This window comes from Ahaetulla prasina, chromosome 8 (assembly GCF_028640845.1).
Source record: "Ahaetulla prasina isolate Xishuangbanna chromosome 8, ASM2864084v1, whole genome shotgun sequence".
Lineage (NCBI taxonomy): Eukaryota > Metazoa > Chordata > Lepidosauria > Squamata > Colubridae > Ahaetulla > Ahaetulla prasina.
Window position 1 is genome coordinate 11,334,778 of NC_080546.1, and position 21,520 is coordinate 11,356,297.

Below are 21,520 nucleotides of genomic sequence, written 5' to 3' on the forward strand. Positions count from 1 at the left end.
TAGATTCAGCAGTCCATCTGCATTTAAAAAAACACAGGGCACTCTTTTGAAGACAGCAAAGTCCACATTTTGGACAGAGAAGACCACTGGTTTGAAAGAAGGATCAAAGAAGCCACCTATGTCAAAACTGAACAGCTTTCTCTCAACAGAGGGGGAGGGATATGACATCATCATCATCAATCTCCAGTCTACAACACAGTCCTTTCAGCAGTCCCAAGAAGGCTCCACACCCATTTGCACCACTCAGGTGACCCTGATGACACAGGTAAATCTCCTGGTGACCTTAATGACTGGCTAAAAGGATGCAAATGTTCAGCTGTCTGCAAGGAGTACAAATCCTTCCATTCCCCACTAATCCAGTCAGAGCTGAAGAAGCTTCTTGGAGGAGAAGCGAAACGTCTTCAAAGAAAAACCAGAAAGTCCAGTTGAACTCTTGAAATAAAAGCACTTTTGGGACAAAAAGGATAGAAGGGTTAAATTCTAGCCGCAAAGGAGACATCAAAACAGCGTATCTGGACAGCAGCGTCGTGCCTCGTCCTTCAGGCTGCCGTTATTTCCCTTGTAATTTTCTGACTCGCCCGTAATGAGGATTCATTTGGTGTCCAATATCCGTTCGCGTGCACTGCATACAAAAGACTTCTTGTAAAACCTATTTCCCCCGTAAAATCTTTTGAACCCTCTTGGTTCAGGAGACGGTCAGGAGCCCTTGGCTAATGGGCTGCTGAAAGTAACAACTGTCAATAATAAATTCCATTCTTGGCGGTGGTAGGTGAGTCTTGGACATGTTGCAAGACAAGTACCGTACTTTTTGGAGTATATAAGATGCACTCCGCCCCCTTAAAAGAGAGTGGAAATGTTGGTGCATCTTATACACCCATTTTTGGCCTCCCAAAACCCCGCCTCGTGCATCCTGTTTTCACAAAAAATGGGGCCTGCAGAGGGTTTGGGAGGCCTGCAGAGTGCTCCTGGGGGTTGGGGAGGGCAAAAACGTGACACTTGGGGCGTTTGGGAGGCCAAAAACACGAGCCCGTTTTTCGCAAAAACAGGGTGTTTTGCCTCCCAGCCCCAGGAGCACTCTGCAGGCCTCCCAAACCCTCTGTAGGCCCTGTTTTTGCGAAAAATGGCCCCGTTTTTGGCCTCCCAACCCTTCCATGTGTTGCATCTTTGCCCTCCCCAGGCCCCAGGAGCACTCTGCAGGCCTCCCAAACCCTCTGCAAATCCCATTTTTGCGAGAAACTGGCCCGCTTTTGCGAAAAACGGGACACACAGAGGGTTTGGGAGGCCTGCAGAGTGCTCCTGGGGCCTGGGGAGGGCAAAAACTTTTTTTTTCTTGTTTACCTCTTTGAAATCTTGGTGCGTCTTATACTCTGGTGTGTCTTATAGTCCGAAAAATGTGGCATATTGAGCAGTTTAGCAACTGCACTGGAGATACAATAGCACCACTTCATCATTGCTTTTTGATCTTTAAAAACATTTTACAGGTAGTCCTCGGCTTACAACGGTTCCTTTAGCAACTGTTCAATGTTACAACAGCACTGACAAGTGGCTTATGACCATTTTCACATGTAGGACCTCAGAGTCACGTGATCAAAATTAAGACGCATGGAAATTGACTCATATTTATGACCGTTGCAGCGTCCTGGGGGTCCTGTGATCCCCTTTCGCGCCCTTCTGACCAGCAAAGTCAAAGGGGCAAGCCAGTTTTCACTTAACAACCATGTTACTAATTAAACAACCGCAGTGTTTGACTTAACAATGGTGGCAGGAAAGGTCACAAAATGGGGCAAAACCAGGGGTGAAATCCAGCAGGTTCTGACAGGTTCTGGAGAACCAGTAGTGGAAATTTTGAGTAGTTCGGAGAACCGGCAAATACCACCTCTATTTGGCCCCAGAGTGGGGAGGGAATGGGGATTCTGCAATATTCTTCCCCCAGGAGTGGGGAGGGAATGCGGATTTTACAGTATCCTTACCCTGCCATGCCCACCGAGCTACGCCACGCCCACCAAGCCACGCCCACAGAACCGATAGTAAAAAAAAATTAGATTTCACCACTGGGCAAAACTCACTTAACAGTTGTCTCGCTTAGCAACAGAAATTTGGGGGGGCTCAATGGTGGTCATAAGTCGAGGACTATCTGCAATTTGTTGTGAGCTTCTCACAGTCGTTGAGAATTGGGCAACATACCAGCTTAAGGAATTTTGGTTAGTTGTAGGCAGCCAGATGTTTAGGAGGGATTTGCTATTTTTGTCCATCTAACCGTTCTTCCCAAGGACCTGGGACAGCCAGGTGTTTTTAATATGAAAGGTTATTGTTGCAGGATGTAAGCTGTTTTAAGTAAAGCTGCTTTTTGCAAATTACTGTTGTCGTCTGGGACAAATGCAGGAGATCCAACTGGAACACCTTCATCTCTATTGCATGCCGAGTGTGTGTGAAAACAGATCTTTATAAGTAAACACCACGGTGTAAAAAAGATGTGGAGTCCTTTGCTGTTTCCAGTGCAGCCCCGCGGGGCAGATCTAAGCACCCTGCAAGCCGGATCTGGCCCCTGGGCCTTGAATTTGACACCTCTGCTCTAGACCAATGTTTCTCAACCTCGGCCACGTGAAGCTGTGCAGAGTTCAACTCCCAGAATTCCGCAGCTTCCTAGTTGGGGAATTCTGGGAGTTGAAGTCCGCACATCTTCAAGTAGCCGAGGTTGAGAAACACGGCTATCGAGTCATCGCTCTTCTATGGTATTAAGGAGATTCCGCCCCCCCCTCCCATTCAAACGGAAAATGTGGCTTCTTACAAAGTAAAACCATTCTTCCATGGTCCTGCGTCGTGCGTGATACAGAACAGGCCTTAGCCTTCTTCTGTATGGAGTTCCTTTAACACCCTTGAAAAAGTTGTCAGGAGAAGCAATTACTAAAGGATGATGCGTTCAGGTTGAAGCTGGACAACCCCATCTGTCAGGATGCTTTAAATTAGCTTCCTCTATTGAACAGGGGATTGGAGGTGAGATCTAACTAGGCTCTTTGCAGTGTTGAGTCTGCGATGCTAATATTCAGGCCTCCGTTGGGCAACTGTCGTGTTTTGAAGGGTAGCTGCAATCAGTGTCACGCCTCAGGCAAAGGGAAAATTTTGCTATCACTCTCCCAGTGAACTATTTCCTACGCTTGTTAGAGAAGGAAGAAGGGAAGGATTTGATCCACTGACACACAGCCTAGATGGGAGAGGTGAAAGAATTGTGTTCAGGAATAGAATGGAATGGAGTAGGGTAGGGTAGAGTAGAGTAGAGTAGAGTAAAGTAGAATAGAGTAGAATAGAATAGAATAGAATAGAATAGAACATATAGGATAGGATAGGATAGGATAGGATAAGATAGAATAGAATAGAATAGAATAGAATAGAATAGAATATAGAATAGAAAATTAAAATAGAATAGAATAGAATAGAATAGCACAGAACAGAACAGAACAGAATAGAATAGAATAGAATATGGAATAGAACCTATTGGATAGGGTAGAGTAGGATAGGATAGGATGGGATAGGATGGGATAGGATAGGATAGGATAGGATAGGATAGGATAGGAAATATGGAATGGAATGGAATGGAATGGAATGGAATGGAATGGAATGGAATAGAATAAATAGAATAGAATAGAATAGAATAGAATAGAATAGCACAGAACAGAACAGAACAGAACAGAATAGAATAGAATATGGAATAGAACCTATTGGATAGGGTAGAGTAGGATAGGATGGGATAGGATAGGATGGGATAGGATGGGATAGGATAGGATAGGATAGGATAGGATAGGAAATATGGAATGGAATGGAATGGAATGGAATAGAATAAATAGAATAGAATAGAATAGCACAGAACAGAACAGAACAGAATAGAATAGAATATGGAATAGAACCTATTGGATAGGGTAGAGTAGAATAGGATAGGATGGGATAGGATGGGATAGGATAGGATAGGATAGGATAGGATAGGATAGGAAATATGGAATGGAATGGAATGGAATAGAATAAATAGAATAGAATAGAATAGAATAGAATAGAATAGAATAGAATAGAATAGAATAGAATAGAAAAAATGGAATCGAAAAAATGGAATCGAACAGAACAGAACAGAACAGAAAATTAGAATGGAATATAGAATAGAACATATAGAACAGAAAATTAGAATAGAATAGAATATAGAATAGAACATATAGAATAGAATAGAAAATTAGAATAGAATAGAATATAGAATAGAACAAATAGAATAGAATAGAATAGAATAGGAATTCTTTATTGGCAAGTGTGATTGGACACACAAGGAATTTGTCTCCATTGCATAAGCTTTCAGTGTACATACAGGCAGCAAGTGATTAATCCTGATCATAATCATAAAATATAATTAGCACAAATCATAAGATACAACATTCAGTGATAGCCCTAGGATAGTAAATAAGCAATCAACATAAATCATAATAGGATATTAAATAAAAGCAATCAACACAGATCATAAAATACAAGCAACAAAGTTATAGTCATATAGAGGGGTCCTTGTTGCCCTCTGAGTTTGCTTGTTTTCTTGCAGATGTTTCATTACCTTAGCACTGATGATGTTACCTGGTTTGGTAATGAAACGTCTACAAGAAAACAAGCAAACTCAGAGAGCACCAAGAACCCCTCATTTCAACCCTGAGCTACAAATATTCTCCTTTCTTAGTATAGTCATAAGAAACCGAAGAAAACGGTAATAGGAAAGATGAGAAGGATAATAGTAATACAGTCCTGCTAGGTGGTTTGACAGCCCAGGGCGTAAGACAAGCGACGTGAGAATTAGTTGTTTAGCAGAGTGATGGCATGGGGGAAGGATGGCATGTCTTTGTAGCTACTTGTTTTGGCGCGCAAAGCATTGTCTTGAGGGAAGAAGTTGAAATTGTTTATGTCCAGGATGTGGGGGGGTTCTGCCTAAGGTGGGACTAGAACTCACAGTCTCCTGGTGATCGGCCCAAACTCACCCAGCTGGCTTTCACGCCTAAGGTGGGACTAGAACTCACAGTCTCCAGGTGATCGGCTCAAACTCACTCAGGTGGTTTTCATGCCTAAGGTGGTGCTAGAACTCACAGTCTCCTGGTGATCGGCCCAAACTCACCCAGCTGGCTTTCACGCCTAAGGTGGGACTAGAACTCACAGTCTCCTGGTGATCGGCCCAAACTCACCCAGCTGGCTTTCACGCCTAAGGTAGGACTAGAACTCACAGTCTCCAGGTGATCGGCCCAAACTCACTCAGGTGGTTTTCATGCCTAAGGTGGTGCTAGAACTCACAGTCTCCTGGTGATCGGCCCAAACTCACCCAGCTGGCTTTCCTGCCTAAGGTGAGACTAGAACTCACAGTCTCCTGGTGATTGGCCCAAACTCACCCAGCTGGCTTTCATGCCTAACGTGGGACTAGAACTCACAGTCTCCTGGTGATCGGCCCAAACTCACCCAGCTGGCTTTCCTGCCTAAGGTGGGACTAGAACTCACAGTCTCCTGGTGATTGGCCCAAACTCACCCAGCTGGCTTTCATGCCTAACATGGGACTAGAACTCACAGTCTCCCGGTGATCGGCCCAAACTCACCCAGCTGGCTTTCATGCCTAAGGTGGGACTAGAACTCACAGTCTCCCAGTTATCGGTCCAAACTCACCCAGCTGGTTTTCCTGCCTCTCAAATGGGACTAAAACTCACTGTTTCCTGGTTTCTAGCCTGGTGCTTTAACCACTAGGCGATAGTTGCTCTCATTGACTCTGTGACCCCTTCCAATTGTTATTTGATTTATGAGTAGACTCCCGTCTCCTTTAGGATGCAGATCAATAAAAACAGCTGTTCCCCTCTTGGGAACGGCAACTCCCCTCAAAGTCCATGTTGACCCAACCTTGCTGTCCCATAGCAAATTGCAGCAGGCCCTGGGCCAGGACAGTTTGTGAACATGGCTCTGAGATGTAAATATTTTAATTCCTTTTGTAAGTTCCCCGATGTGGCGTGTCGGGCTTTCGTTTTTATTAATATTTTATTTCAGATTAATATTTTATTCATTTTTCTTCTTGTTGTTTTTTCCCTTCGTGTTGAGTTTTAGGACGCGATTTTCAATTGGTAGGTGCTGCTTTAACCTGCTTTGCAAATTGGTAGTTGTAATAAAGCAACCACAAATGATAATAATACAGGGGGTCCTTGACTTGCAGCAGTCCATTTAGTGACCGTTCAGAGTTACAACTGCACTGAAAAAAGTGACTTGTGACCAGTTTTCACATATACGACATTGCAGCATCTCCATGGTCATGTGATCAAATTTCAAACACTTGGCAACTGACTCATACTTATGACGGTTGCAGTGTGTTGTGACTCGTCCTCCCTCCTCTCCTCAGCCGGGCCCCTCCCGTCTCCAACGGGGCCTGTTATCAGACTCTGAGTCTGATAATGAAGATGAACGGCCTGTCATGCCTCCAGCCCCCGGCCCTGCCCCATGCCCGGAGAGGATTCCAGGAGTGAACGGACAAGCCCGATAAACTTCACTCATACAGCGTGTGAGCAGGAAGCCAGCCAGGTGCTGGAATTACTGATAGCAGATCCAGCTGAAGACAATTCAGTGTCGGAGGACCCTCGCTTCCGGAAATCTGAGAGGCGACGCCAGCAGAAGGAAGGGTGGGGCAGGCCTGGATAAATGCTGAGTCATGGAGCCACACCCCACAGCCTATATAAAGGACCTGCTTTTGGCATTCCAAATTTGAGTCAAGCAAAGTCTTAGCTAGTTTGCTGATATTGGACTCTATCGCTGAAGTCACAACTTGGACTCCTGCCTGCCCTGATAAACCTCGAAGGAACTTGGCAAGCTGCAAAGGCTTCGTTGCCAAGTCTGTTATGGACTTCCTTGACTCGTGCGTCGGAGTGGGAGTGGGACACGACACAGTGTCTAGGGCAGTGGAGAAATCCTACCGGTTCTCACTGGTTTGAGTGAACCAGTAGTGATAAAAGCTACTGGTTTGGAGAACCAGTAGTAAAAAAAAACAAACTACCGGTTGATCCGAACCGATATTTCTGATGATCAGCTCTCTTGCTTTCTAGGGAATCTAAATAGCACAGAACAGCTGTCCCAACCCCTCGCTGTTCTACTTACCTTGTTAAGTGTTTTTTTTCTGTGCGAAGCGTGCATTTGGCGTGCACTGTGCATGCGTGTGTGCAGCCTGTGTTTGGTGCACACTGCGCATGTGCACACAGCGTGTGTTTGGTGCACACTGCGCGTGGGCATGCACGCAGCGCACATTTGGCATGCATGCGCGGGCAGCGAACCGGTGGCAAACCGCGGAGGATTTCACCACTGGTCCAGGGGTCATGTGATTTCCCCCTTTGCAAACAAAGTCATTGGGGAAGCCAGATTCACTTAACAACCAACAGCTGCAGTGATTCACTTAACAATGGTGGCAAAAAAAGGTTGTCAATTGGGGAAAAACTCACTTAACAAATGTTTCCCTTACCAACTGAAATTTTTGTGCTCAATTTTGGTCGTAAATCCAGGACTCCCTGTAGTCGCAAGTCAAGAACCACCTGTAGTGGCAGTTGCTAACATTTTGTGTACCATCTAAATCAAGGGTCTCCAATCTTGGCAACTTTCAGACTTGTGGACTTCAACTCCCGGAGTTCCTCAGCCAGCAAAGCTATCACTCTCCCGAAGTCTCCTGAAGTCCACAAGTCTTAAAGTTGCCAAGGTTGGAGACCCGTGACCTAAATGAAAGAATCAGCACCATAATCCAATGATTTGTGGTTACTCTCATAGCCCAATGATGAGTAGTTTTGCAAGATTAGTTAATTAATTGGCCAATTAATTAATGCATCAGAGAATTGTAAGGCTTGAAGGACCAAGTTAGGGACAGATCGTCGTTAAGAAAATCTGCCTCTGTGCTCATGAAGAGTTAATACCAGTTTAATGGCACCAAGCAAACTGTCCTAAGTCACTAAGCGAACTGTTGTAAGATGAGGATTACCTGTAAAGATGGGATACGAAAGAAAACAAAGAGAGAGAGAGAACAAAGAAAGGAAGGGAGGAAGGAAGGAGAGAGAAAGGAAGGAAGGAAAAAAAGAAGAAAGGAAGAGCGAGAAAGGAAGGAAGGAAAGAGAGAGAAAGGAAGGAAAGGAAAGAAGAAAGAAAGAGAGGGAAGGAAGGAAGGAGAGAGAAAAAAGATAAGAAAGGAAAGAAGAAAGAAAGAAAAGAAAGAAAGAGAGAAGGGAGAAAGGAAGGAAGGAGAGAGAGAGAAAGAAAGGAAGAAATGAAGGAAGGAAGGAAGGAAGGAAGGAAGAAAGAAAGAAAGAAAGAAAGAAAGAAAGAAAGAAAGAAAGAAAGAAAGAAAGAAAGAAAGAAAGAAAGAAAGAAAGAAAGAGTCACAGTTATACCTTGATGATTCTGTTTCGACCATTCAGAAAGCTGACTCGCTATGAACTGTACCAAACTTTCATCTTGGTGGCCAGCAACCGAGGGGGATATTACCATGCCAGCTTCCGAGGGGGAGGTCACTGGACTTGACCGGACTTCCGGACCCTTTGGTTGTTTACTGGACCCTCTGGATTTGGGCCGGTCTCTCTGGTCCCCCGGATTTCAACGGATTATGGGTTGGCATTCTGGCCTGTCTTTTTTCCATCTACGATGAAGACAGGGGTGAAGCAGACAATATGGTCGGTCTATGATTCCAAGACCCCATGTTACGTGGCATTGACCCGGGGAATATTATGAGATCCGTTGCCCTATGGGAGATTTAACTTGCCCAAATGGTTTACCAACTTATGTCGGGTCTTGATGGACTATCAGAACGAGTGCAACATCTACGCCGGTTAGGGACGGACACTTTTCTGCCATTTTATTCGTTATTCTTCCATGATTTATTCGTCTACTGAGCTATTACGACTGCGAGGTTCCCCCGCCTCGCAGGAATGGCCCTCCAGGTTATCGAGGGCCTACCTTAACGAAGGGTCTTGGACCCAGAGAGGTGGCATGCGGCTAAGAAGAATTTTTGGGGGTTTTTAAATAGGTTTTCAAAGAAGGGTTTTTTAAGGGGGGGGGAGGGATATGACGGGTGGGGGGAAAAACCCATCGGGGAGGGATCCAGTCCCTGTGCTTGTTCGCGGCACTACGTCATCTGGTCCGAAGGCAGAGGGGGAGGGGTTTGTTCCAGGATTAGAGGGTCGTTCAATCTGTACGGTAAGTGAGAGAGGCAGATATGGGGAAAGCGGGGGGCCGCATTGAGTGTTGGGAGCACCTGCTCGCTGTTTAAAAGTGATCACGTGCTCCGGCCCCTCAGTCCTTACCCGTTCCCCGGGCGGCCATGATCCTCAGAGCTTGGGTCTTTGGTTGATGTTATGTAATGCTCGGTCTGTGGTTAATAAAGCCCCCCTGATTTGCGACCTTATTCAGGGGGAGTCCGCAGACCTCATGGGCATTACGGAGACCTGGTTGGGCTCAGAGGGGGGGGGTCCCCCTTGTTGAGTTGTGCCCTCCGGGTTTCCGAGCATTTCATCAACCGAGAGCCCAAGGTAGGGGTGGGGGGGTGGCGGTTGTTATTAGGGAAGATCTAGAGCCGAGGGAGGCCACTGTTCCTCAGATTGCCGGTTGTGAATCCCTCTTTGTGTGGTGGGGCCATAGGAATCAGTTGGGTTTGTTGATCACGTACTTCACTCCTTGCTGCGTGACTACAGCCCTACCCGAGTTGTTGGAGGTGCTTGCCGAGGTGGCGGTTGAGACCCCCAGTCATGGGGGATTTCAACTTGCCATCGACCGGCTTGTCATCGACGGCAGCCCGGGAGTTCCAGGCTTCCATGACGGCCTGATTCAAGTAATTGATGGCCCTACCTGATTCAAGTAATTGATGGCCCTACGCACACGGGAGGAGGCACACTGGATCTAATTTATATCTCTGGACAGTGGTTAAATGATCTGGAATTAGATGATTTAGTAACAGAACCAGTGTCATGGTCAGATCATTTTCTCTTTCGCTTGGACTTTCGGACCGCCACCCACCATCGCAGGGAGATGGAACCAATACGTTGGTTCTGTCCCAGGCGCCTGATGGACCCCGAGAGGTTCCTGACGGAGCTTGGGCCGTTCCCTGAGGATCTGGCCCACGGCACGGCTGAAGAACTAATTGTGGCCTGGGAACAGGCCGCGGCTGGAGCTTTGAACCGTGTCGTGCCTTTGCGGCCTCTGACCTGGCGCAGATCTCAGCCGGCCCCTTGGTTTTCCTCTGGGGCTGATGAAACGCCGGAGAAGACGCCTAGAGAGTACCTGGAGCTGACCGGACACTAGTTAGGTCTTATTCTAAGGCCTACCTAGTGGCAATGAGGGAGGCGAAGCGTTCCTACGCTTCCACCCTCATTGCGTCGGCAGATAACCGCCCGGCTGCCCTGTTTTGGGTGACCCACTCTCTCCTTCATCAGGAGGTGCGGGATGACCCTTTGCAGGGACGTGCCGAGGAGTTTAGTGGTTATCTATACGATAAAATCGTTCAGCTCCGGGATGGCTTGGACCGAAATTGGGATGATCCAAGTGAGAGGGCGGAGTCGCGTCTTGTCGAGATTGTTTGGGATGAGTTTGACCCTGTGGCTCCCGAGGACGTGGACAGGTTGTTGGGGAGGCTTCACGCCACTACATGTTTACTGGACCCATGCCCTTCCTGGTTGGTGCTGGCCACACAGGAGGTGACGCGAGGCTGGCTCCAGGGGATAATCAACGCTTCCTTGTCGGAGGGGGTTTTCCCTGCCGCCTTGAAAGAGGCGGTGGTGAGACCCCTCCTCAAGAAGCCTTCCCTGGACCCAGCTATTTTGGGTAATTATCGTCCGGTCTCCAACCTTCGCTTTGTTGCGAAGGTTGTAGAGAGTGCTGTGGCGCGGCAGCTACCCCAATACCTGGATGAAGCTGTCTATCTAAACCCATTCCAGTCCGGCTTCCGACCCGGATATAGCACGGAGACAGCTTTGGTCGCGTTGGTGGATGATTTCTGGAGGGCCAGAGACAGGGGTTATTCCTCTGCCCTGGTCCTGTTAGATCTCTCAGCGGCTTTTGATACCATCGACCATGGTATCTTGCTGCGCCGGTTAGGGGGGTTGGGAGTGGGAGGCACCGTTTATCGGTGGTTCTCCTCCTATCTCTCTGACCAGTCGCAGACGGTGTTGACAGGGGGGCAGAGGTCGGCTGCGAGGCGCCTTACTTGTGGGGTGCCGCAGGGGTTGATTCTCTCGCCCCTCCTGTTCAACATCTACATGAAGCCGTTGGGTGAGATCATCAGTGACTTTGGGGTGAGATACCAGCTGTATGCTGATGACACTCAGCTGTACTTTTCCACCCCAGGCCACCCCAACGAAGTTGTTGAAGTGCTGTCCCGGTGTTTGGAAGCCGTACGGGTCTGGATGGGGAGGAACAGGCTCAAGCTCAATCCCTCCAAGACGGAGTGGCTGTGGTTGCCGGCACCCCGATACAGTCAGCTGCTGCCGCAGCTGACTGTTGGGGGCGATTTATGGGCCCCAAGGGAAAGGGTGCGCAACTTGGGTTATTTCCTAGATGAACGGCTGTCGTTTGAAGATCATTTGACGGCCGTCTCCAGGAGGGCTTTTCACCAGGTTCGCCTGGTTCACCAGTTGTGCCCCTTCCTTGATCGGGATGCCTTATGCACAGTCACTCATGCACTTGTTACCTCTCGCTTGGATTATTGCAATGCTCTCTACATGGGGCTCCCCTTGAAGTGCACTCGGAGGCTTCAGTTAGTCCAGAATGCATCTGCGCGGGTGATAGAGGGAGCCCCACATAGCTCCCATGTAACACCACTCCTGCGCAAACTGCACCGGCTGCCTGTGGTCTTTCGGGTGCACTTTAAGGTATTGGTTACTACCTTTAAAGCTCTCCATGGCTTGGGGCCTGGGTACTTACGGGACCACCTACTGTTACCCCATGCCTCCCACCGACCCGTACGCTCACACAGAGAGGGACTTCTCAGGGTGCCGTCCGCCAAACAATGTCGGCTGGCAGCCCCCAGGGGAAGATCCTTCTCTGTTGGGGCTCCTACCCTCTGGAACGAACTTCCCCCTGGTTTGCGCCAAATATCTGATCTTCGGACCTTTCGCCGCAATTGAAAACGTATTTATTTACTCACGTGGGGCTGGCTTAAGTTTCTGTTAAATTTTAAATTTTTTAATTTCTAAATTTTATATGAATTTTAACGGGTTTTTAGATTTTAAATGTTTTAAAGTTTCGGCCAATTGTATAATAAGTTTTTTAATTTTGTTTTTAATTGTATATTGTTTGTGTTTTATTTTGGCTGTAAACCGCCCTGAGTCCTTCGGGAGAAGGGCGGTATAGAAATCTAATTAATAATAATAATAATAATAATAATAATAATAATAATAATAATAATAATAATAATAATAATAATAATAATAATAATAATAACTTTCTGTCCTCTATGAACCAGGTTGCCATCCGCTTTGTGAGTTGTGCGTGGCAGATCTCCATGCCGACAGAGGAAGCACCTGTCTGAGGTGCCGCGACATTCATCACCTGCTTCTGGAGGACCGCTGCGTGCCAGCCTGCCCTGTGGGTTTTTACCAACTCGGAGGAGAGTGTCAGAGTGAGTAGTGCCTGAGACAAAAACAGGGGGGGGCACTAGCAGATGTCAACAGATTGGACGTGCCAATTAATTTTCCCGTCAGATAAATAGTTTCCCACCACCACCACCTGGGGCACCTGATGGCACGAAGCCTTAATGATAAGATTATTCATAGGGACATAAAAAAAAATATTGCTGTGGTAAAAAGGTAAAGGTAAAAGTTCCCCTCGCACATATGTGCTAGTCGTTCCCGACTCTAGGGGGCGGTGCTCATCTCCATTTCAAAGCTGAAGAGCCAGCATTGTCCGAAGACGTCTCCATGGTCATGTGGGCGGCATGACTTGACGCTGAAGAGGCATGGAATGCTGTTACCTTCCCACCAAAGGTGGTCCCTATTTTTCTACTTGCATATTTTACGTGCTTTCGAACTGCTAGGTTGGAAGAAGCTGGGAGAAGTAACGGGAGCTCACCCCATTACGCAACACTTAGGGATTCGAACAGCTGAACTGCTGACTTTTCGATCGACAAGCTCAGTGTCTTACCCACTAAGCCACCTTATTGCTGTGGTAGGTTAAATCAAAAGCCCGTCTAAGTCTGTGGAATTTCAAGGGACTTTCAAACGCTCAAGTTCTCAAGTGACCGATAATCCAGAACCATTCGCTGTGCTCTGGATAGCATATATAATCATCGCGATGAATGCACGTTTACGTAAATGCTATTTTAAAGCTATCCCGGAGGATTTTCGTCTATCGGTTCTGCGTCTAATTGCTCCAGTTCCTCCCACATCCATCACCTGATGCTCTTCCAATGCATTTGGTAGCGACTGCCGCAATTGATATGAATATCGATGGATATCGCTGGCTGGGAAGGAGGGGAGGATGAGAGGCGGTCAACATCTGGATGGGGCCAGGTGTTCAATAATATTAATTTGTTAGTCATTTACGATGTGGCGTTTGTCTTTATTGCATCCGTTTCTGAATTGCTGCAGAGGATGATGGACGGTTTCCATTACTGGATAGATCAGGGATCTGCAAACTTGGCTCTTTTAAGACTTGTGGACTTCAACTTTGCTGGCTGAGGAACTCTGGGAGTTGAAGTCCACAAGTCTTAAAAGAGCCAAGTTTGCAGACCCCTGGGATAGATCCTTCATAAAGTAGGATTCACACAATAAGGTAGAAAGTATTATCAAGGGTTAAATACTCTATTTTTTTTTTCAAAACAATTCAGAATATTATTTTTCGATGTCGCAAAAAGATGAGCAAATTCTCTTGAGAAATGAGAAAATATCAACTGTAAAATGAAGAGAGTAGACCAGCTTTATCCAACTTGGCACTCAGACAATAATTCAAGGACAAATGTATTCTGGGTATTCTTGTCTTTATTATATTCCCGGAATATAAGAGAGTAAGTTTGGTCTAATGGTAAAGGCACCAGCCTGGAAATCAGGAGGCAGTGAGTTCTAGTCTCGCCTTAGGCATGAAAGCCAGGTGACTGTGGGCCAATCACCAGGAAGCAGTAAGTTCTAGTCCCGCTTTAGACATGAAAGCCAGCTGAGTTTGGACCAATCACCAGGAAGCAGTGAGTTCTAGTCCTACCTTAGGCATGAAAGCCAACTGGCTTTGGGCCAATCACCAGGAAGCAGATAGTTCTAGTCCCGCCTTAGGCATGAAAGCCAGAGGACTCTGGGCCAATGACCAGAAAGCAGTGAGTTCTAGTTCCGCCTTAGGCATGAAAGCCAGCTGAGTTTGGACCAATCATGGGGAAGCAGTGAGTTCTAGTCCCACCTTAGGCTTGAAAGCCAGGTGATTCTGGGCCAATCACCAGGAAGCAGTGAGTTCTATTTATTTATTTATTTATTATTTATTTTATTATTCGAATTTATATACCGCCCTATCTCCCAAAGGACTCAGGGCGGTTCACAGGCATATAAAACATCAATATACAAATTAAAATAATCCTTAAAAAACTTATTCTAGCGCCCGAATTATTAAAAATAGAAATATAAATATAAAATATAAATATTAAAATCAATTTAAAACCCCTCTAAATTTAAAATCTAAGCCAGTCCTGCACAGATGAATAAATGTGTCTTGAGCTCAGCGGAAGGTTCAAGGTCAGGAAGTTGACGGAGTCCTGGGGAGTTCGTTCCAGAGGCGGAGCCCCCACAGAGAAGGCCCTTCCTGGGCGGCCGCCAAACGACACTGCCTAGCTGACGGCACCCTGAGGAGTCCCTCTCTGTGAGAGCGCACGGGTCGGTGAGAGGTATCTGGTCGCAGTAGGCGGTCCCGTAGATAACCCGGCCCTAGTCCCGCCTTAGGCATAAAAGCAGTGATTTTGGGCCAATCGCCAGGAAGCAATGAATTCTAGTCCTGCCTTAGGCATGAAAGCCAGCTGGGTGAATTTGGGCCAGTCACTCTCTCTCAGTCCAATTCACCTCATAGGGTTGGTTTTATGGAGAAAATAGGAGGGGGAAGGTATGTCAGATATGTTTGTTGCCTTGAGTTATTTATAAAAATAATAAAGGCGGGGATACAAATAAATAAATATAAAGAGGTGACTTCCCTCTTCCAAGACTTCCTCTTATCTCTAGCTCTCAGCATGTCCGCTGACAGTTTACAATCTCTACATTCCTGCTGGCCCATCCAGTTGAACAGTTCCAGCTACAAACTGACCCCTGTGTTGTGACCCAGGCCCAAGTAGGTAGCAGTAGACTACTCAGTTCAAAAAAACAAACAGACTTTAGAACAGCTGAGAATTAACTCATTTTCAGCATAGTCCAAACTAAATCAAAATAAATTCTTCATAACACAAATCTTCTGTCTTATAACCAACCTTGGTCTAATTAGGCAAACTGCCAATGGCTTTTCTTGGCAAAAGTTCAAAAGCAGAAGACGTTGACAAGAAATAAAGGCAGCAAGACAAAGAGCAAGTCTATCAACATTGTTTTCCGACACAAGAGCCCAAACACCGTTGCTGGTCTTTTTTTTGTTTTTTAATTTGAATTTATATCCCGCCCTTCTCCGAAGACTCAGGGCGGCTTACACTGTGTTAAGCAATAGTCTTCATCCATTTGTATATTATATACAAAGTCAACTTTTATTGCCCCCAACAATCTGGGTCCTCATTTTACCTACCTTATAAAGGATGGAAGGCTGAGTCAACCTTGGGCCTGGTGGGACTTGAACTTGCAGTAATTGCAAGCAGCTGTGTTAATAACAGACAGACTTAGTCTGCTGAGCCACCAGAGGCCCTTTTAAGCCTTATGGAAGGGGCCAATCATCTCTTGGCCTTACTCCCGAGTCCTCCTCTTTGCTTGAGCTGCTCTTGCCTTCTGGAAGCTCTTCTCATGCGTGCATTAGGAACAGGCTCCTCCTGTTTCTCTGCCTCACTACTGTCAGCCTCTGGAGGCTCCAGAGTCTGCACATCACTCTCCGATGGTCCTGCCCCATCTCTGCCTCCAACGCAGAGCCCTCATCTGGGCCTTCCCCAGCCTCCAGGACTGGCCCATGTTCTTCCTCAGCGTCGTCACTGTCCGACTCCGCTGCCAGCTCTGCAGGCTACTGATGGACCACAATACCCTGCCTGCAAGTCTCCAAATGCATTGGGGTCTGTGCAGCCCACAGAATGTTTATTCTTGGGCTATATTGCCTGGGAATTCTGGACCTCCATAGTCACAACAGAGGTAGAGGGAGTGAAATTGGACAAAATTGGGCTGACGATCCCTCCTTCCATGTATAAATGGTTGCCTGGGAGTGATGGGTAGTTCTCAACAGGTTGTCCTCGACTTACAACCGGCCACTTAGCGACCTTTCAAAGTTACGACAACCTCCCTCCCCCCCCCAAAGCTACTTACAACACAGATTTGAAGTTTGGACACCAGTCCCTCCCTCCCCCAGATCACATGACCACATTTATGGTTGCTTTGCAGCATCCTGCCGCCAGACGACTACAATTTATAGCATTTTGCCTGGAAATTTATTTCTGGTTTCCAGCAAACGCTGCCTGCCCCTTAGCGACCACTAAGTTCACTGAAGGACTTGCAGCCTTTGCATTACGACTGCCGTGTTTGCTAAGCGAACGCTGCCAAAAAAAAAAAAAGGGTTATAAAATCGGGTCTGGTTACTCTTTATAACCCTCATGTCTTGACAGCCATAATTGTGGAGTGCCATTGCCGTCGTAACTTGAGGACTGACCGTATAACGGGAGGAAGGATCGTTAGGTGTGTTCACCGCCTTGAGTTATTTCTAAAAATAACTATTTTTATTCTAAAACTAAAGGGTAAAATAGGATAAAAATAATTAAATAAATAAACACGCCTTAATTCAAGCGGGAGCCAAGCAAGCACCTGGGAAAATTGGCAGCGTTTTAAAGGGAGATAATTGAAAATCTGAACGCTGCATTATCTTGTCCTCTGTTCCTATTCTCACTGCCAGCAGAGACGATAGAGTGAATTGAGACATTCCGAATCACCAATTGGGCAGAAACTACATTCATAATGCTTTGGGTGAAACTGTAATTAATAATTATCCAATTAACCCAAGGTAATGTTAAAAGAGAACAAAAGCAGAGCCAGACAGAGTGGCTGTCCATTCTGTATTAACAATAATTGTTACTGCTGATCCATTTTTTGTTCTACTTTGTAAGGGAGCAAGGTAATGGCACAGGGATGTACAGATAGTCTGTCAGGCCTGGAAGCCATCTTTTTCATGGGATCTTCAGGCCTGCCACATTTACTGCTGTGGGAAACTGGGAGGGGGGGGGTTGTATGGAGCATGGGTGATATATAGTCATAATAACATTCCTTTCTCAGAGAGTCAAGGCCATCTTGCCCTGCACTTGGGAGGCTGGACCTGGGAGGCATCTCCAGTTGGGATGGTGGTTTGATTGGGCCATGTTAGAATTAGAATTAGAATAACAGAGCTGGAAGGGACCTTGGAGGTCTTCTAGTCCAACCCCCTGCCCAGACAGGAAACCCTACACCACTTCAGGCAAAAATTCTTAAAAATTTCTTAAAAATTTCCAGTGTTGGAGCATTTACAACTTTTGGAGGCAAGTTGTTCCACTGATTAATGGTTCTAATTGTCAGGAAATTCTTCCTCAGTTCTAGATTGCTTCTCTCCTCCATAAGTTTCCATCTGTTGCTTCTTGTCCTGCCTTCGGATGCTTTGGAGAATAGCTTGACTCCCTCTTCTTTGTGGCAGCTCCTGAGATATTGGAGCACTGCTATCATGTCACCCCAGTCTTTCTTTTCATAAGATTAGACATACCCAGTTCCTGCAACCGTTCTTCATATGTTTTAGCTTCCAGTCCCCTAATCATCTTTGTTGCTCTTCTCTGCACTCTTTCTAGAGTCTCAGCATCTTTTTTACATCGTGGTGACCAAAACTGGGTGGAGTATTCCAAGTGTGGCTTTACCAAGGCATTATAAAGTAGTATTAACATTTCACGTGATCTTGATTCTATCCCTCTGTTTATGCAGCCCAGAACTGTGTTGGCTTTTTTGGCAGCTGCTGCACACGGCTGGCTCATATTTAAATGATTGTCCACTAGGACTCCAAGATCCCTCTCACAGTGATGGACTTGTGGGTTCAGGGCAGGGACTTGAACATTTCTTTGGGTGGGGTTCTCCAAAGCTACAATAAAATGTAGCTTTGAGGAAATTCAGGCCTTGGATTCTTTCTAGGGGGTATTACTTGGAACCTTGACATAGTCCTTGACCTATGACCAAAATAGAGTTCAAAATTTCGATTACTGAGACAGTTTTTTTTATTTTTATTGAAAGAGTTTTAAAAAACAAAAACATTTTCCCCCCTTTTTCCCCCCCTCCCTCCCAAAAAACCCCCTCCCCCCCTCCCCCCCCCCGGCTTCCCGGGTCAATCACAAGGTATTGTTATACATAAACCAAACATAGAATAAAATTTTCCTTCCAATCCAAATAACCACATCCAAAGCTTTTCATCTCCCAACCCTCCCATTACATAAAATAACTTTCTAATTATTCAAAGGCAATCTGATATTTCTTAATCTGATATCTATTTTGTAGATAATCAATCCATTTTTTCCATTCAATTAAATATCTTTCCTGCGTATTGTCTTTTAAAAAAGCTGAGATTTTAGCCATCTCAGCCAAATTAATAACTTTCAGTATCCATTCTTCTATTGTAGGTACCTCTTCTTTCTTCCAATATTGTCCAATCAATAGTCTTGCTGCTGTTATTAAGTTCAGAATCAATTTAGTCTCAATCCCTGTACAATCCGTTATAATTCCCAAAAGGAAAAATTGTGGCAGGAACTTTATCTTCTTCTTCAGTACATTTTGAATAATCTACCAAATTCTTATCCAAAAGACCTTAATTTTCTTGCAAGTCCACCAAATATGAAAATATGTAGCGTCATCACAATCACACCTCCAACATTTCGCTTGGATATTAGGATACATACATGATAATTTTTTGGGATCTAAGTGCCATCTATAAAACATCTTATAAAAATTTTCCCTAAAATTCTGTGCTTGTGTAAACTTAACATGTCTAACCCAAATTTTCTCCCATGTTTCCAACATTATTGGTTCACTGAGACAGTTTTTGATTCATTCATCCATCCATCCATCCATCCGTCCATCCATTCATTCGTTCAGACAATTTATACAGCTGCCTACTTGTTCAAAGCAACTCTAAGACAGTTTACAACAATAAAAACACAATATTGCCCCATTTTACTAATTCTTTCGCCACAATCGTTAAGTGAATCACTCCGGTTGTTAAGTTAGCCACAGGGTTGTTGAGTGAATCTGGCTTCCCCATTCACGCTGCTTGTCCGAAGATCGCAAAAGGGGATCACACGACCTTGGGACCCTGCAACCGTCATAAAGATAAGTCAATAGAGACTAAATTAATTTTAAATTTAATATCAGCAGCCAGACTATTGGTGGCGCAATACTGGAAGAAGAAACATTTGCCTACTATTGAAGAATGGACATTAAAAGTAACAAACTTAGCAGAAATGGCAAAAATTTCAGCGTACTTGAAAGATCATTCACAAGAAAGATATATATCGGAATGGGGAAGGTGGATTGATTATGTTCAAAATAAATATTAGACTAAAAAGTATCAAATAGCTTATGAATGAATAGAAAGTAATAATTGTATCTGTATATATTTTTCTTTTGTGTATGGGAAAAAAGAGTTATGATTCAGTTCTACAGAGGAATTATTGAGTCTGTCATTTGCACCTCTATAACTGTCTGGTTCGGTTCTGCAACCCAACAAGAAAAACACAGACTTCAGAGGATAATTAGAACTGCAGAAAAAATAATTGCTACCAACCTGCCTTCCATTGAGGACCTGCACGAATCAAGAAGAGGGCCGTGAAAATATTTACAGACCCCTCGCATCCTGGACATAAACTGTTTCAACTCCTACCCTCAAAACGACGCTATAGAGCACTGCACACCAGAACAACTAGACACAAGAACAGTTTTTCCCCGAAGGCCATCACTCTGCTAAACAAATAATTCCCTCAACACTGTCAAACTATTTACTGAATCTGCACTACTATTAATCCTCTCATAGTTCCCATCACCAATCTCTTTCCATTTATGACTGTATGACTATAACTTGTTGCTGGCAATCCTTATGATTTATATTGATATATTGACCATCAATTGTGTTGTAAATGTTGTACCTTGATGAACGTATCTTTTCTTTTATGTACACTGAGAGCATCTGCACCAAGACAAATTCCTTGTGTGTCCAATCACACTGGGCCAATAAAAAATTCTATTCTATTCTATTCTATTCTATTCTATTCTATTCTATTCTATTCTATTCTATTCTATTCTATTCTATTCGAGGGATTGGAGTTTATGAATAGTTAGCGTAATTTAGCTTATGATTGTTAGATGTTATACCCTGTATTTTGCTCTGGGAAGTCTGGGGTGGGGGAGGGGAGAGGATGGGGGGTGGAGGGAGGAGGAGGGCATGTATTTGTTAAAAATTTTTGTAAAACTTTTTAATTAAAAAAAAAAAAGATAAGTCAGTGGCCATGCATATAAATTTCGATCACGTGATCCTGGAGGAATGCTGCAACGGTTGTAAGTGTGAAAAATGGTCACGAGTCACTTTTTTTCAGTTCAGTTCAGGACACTAAACAAACATCTGTGAGTCGGGGACTACCTGAACCCATATTATATTTGCAAGAATTACGTGGGGTTAGTTTAAAGAAGAAGATCTTGTGATTTCGTGGCTGAGTGGAGATTTCAACATTCATTTCCGAGTCCCAACACATTTCTTGTTACCTATGCATGGAGTTTGAGAGTCTGCATTTAAATGCCTTTGTCTCCTTCTTCCCTTCCAGAGTGCCATCCTTCCTGTAAAACCTGTACAGGAGGAGGCCCATTTTCCTGCACTTCTTGTGATCCCAGCCTCGTCCTTTCTCACACTGGTTCATGCTTCTCGGCCTGTTCCCTGGGATACTATCAGGATGAGAACCTTCATTGCAAACGTACGTGGTGCCTCGGTTTCTCAGTTTCATTTTATTTATTTTATTTATTTATTCGCATTTTTATACCGCCCTATCTCCCAAGGGACTTAGGGCGGTTTACAGCCTGATAAAAAACATACATATAGATACAGAATAAAACATCAATTAAAAAACTTATTAAATAAGGCCGAATATTTAAAATAGCAATAAAAGTAATAAAACCCCAATTAAAACAAATTCAAAATTTAAAATTCTAGTCCAGTCCTGCGCAAATAAACAGATGTGTCTTAAGCTCGCGGCGAAAGGTTCGAAGGTCCGGAAGTTGGCAAAGTCCTGGGGGAAGTTCGTTCCAGAGGGTGGGAGCCCCCACAGAAAAGGCCCTTCCCCTGGGTGTCGCCTGGGTGTTCATTTGGGATAATGGCAAGGGTGAAATCTACT

At 45.0% G+C, this 21,520-nt stretch overlaps 1 protein-coding gene across 1 annotated transcript in view; it reads left to right on the top strand.

Annotated features, from left to right (window-relative positions):
- Positions 1-21,520, top strand: part of FRAS1 (Fraser extracellular matrix complex subunit 1) — a 548,508-nt gene that overhangs the window by 291,550 nt on the left and 235,438 nt on the right. The window contains exons 20-21 of the mRNA XM_058193082.1: positions 12,467-12,622; positions 20,957-21,103. Of these exons, the coding sequence (XP_058049065.1) occupies positions 12,467-12,622; positions 20,957-21,103 (303 nt within the window). The remainder of the gene's footprint in view (positions 1-12,466; positions 12,623-20,956; positions 21,104-21,520) is intronic.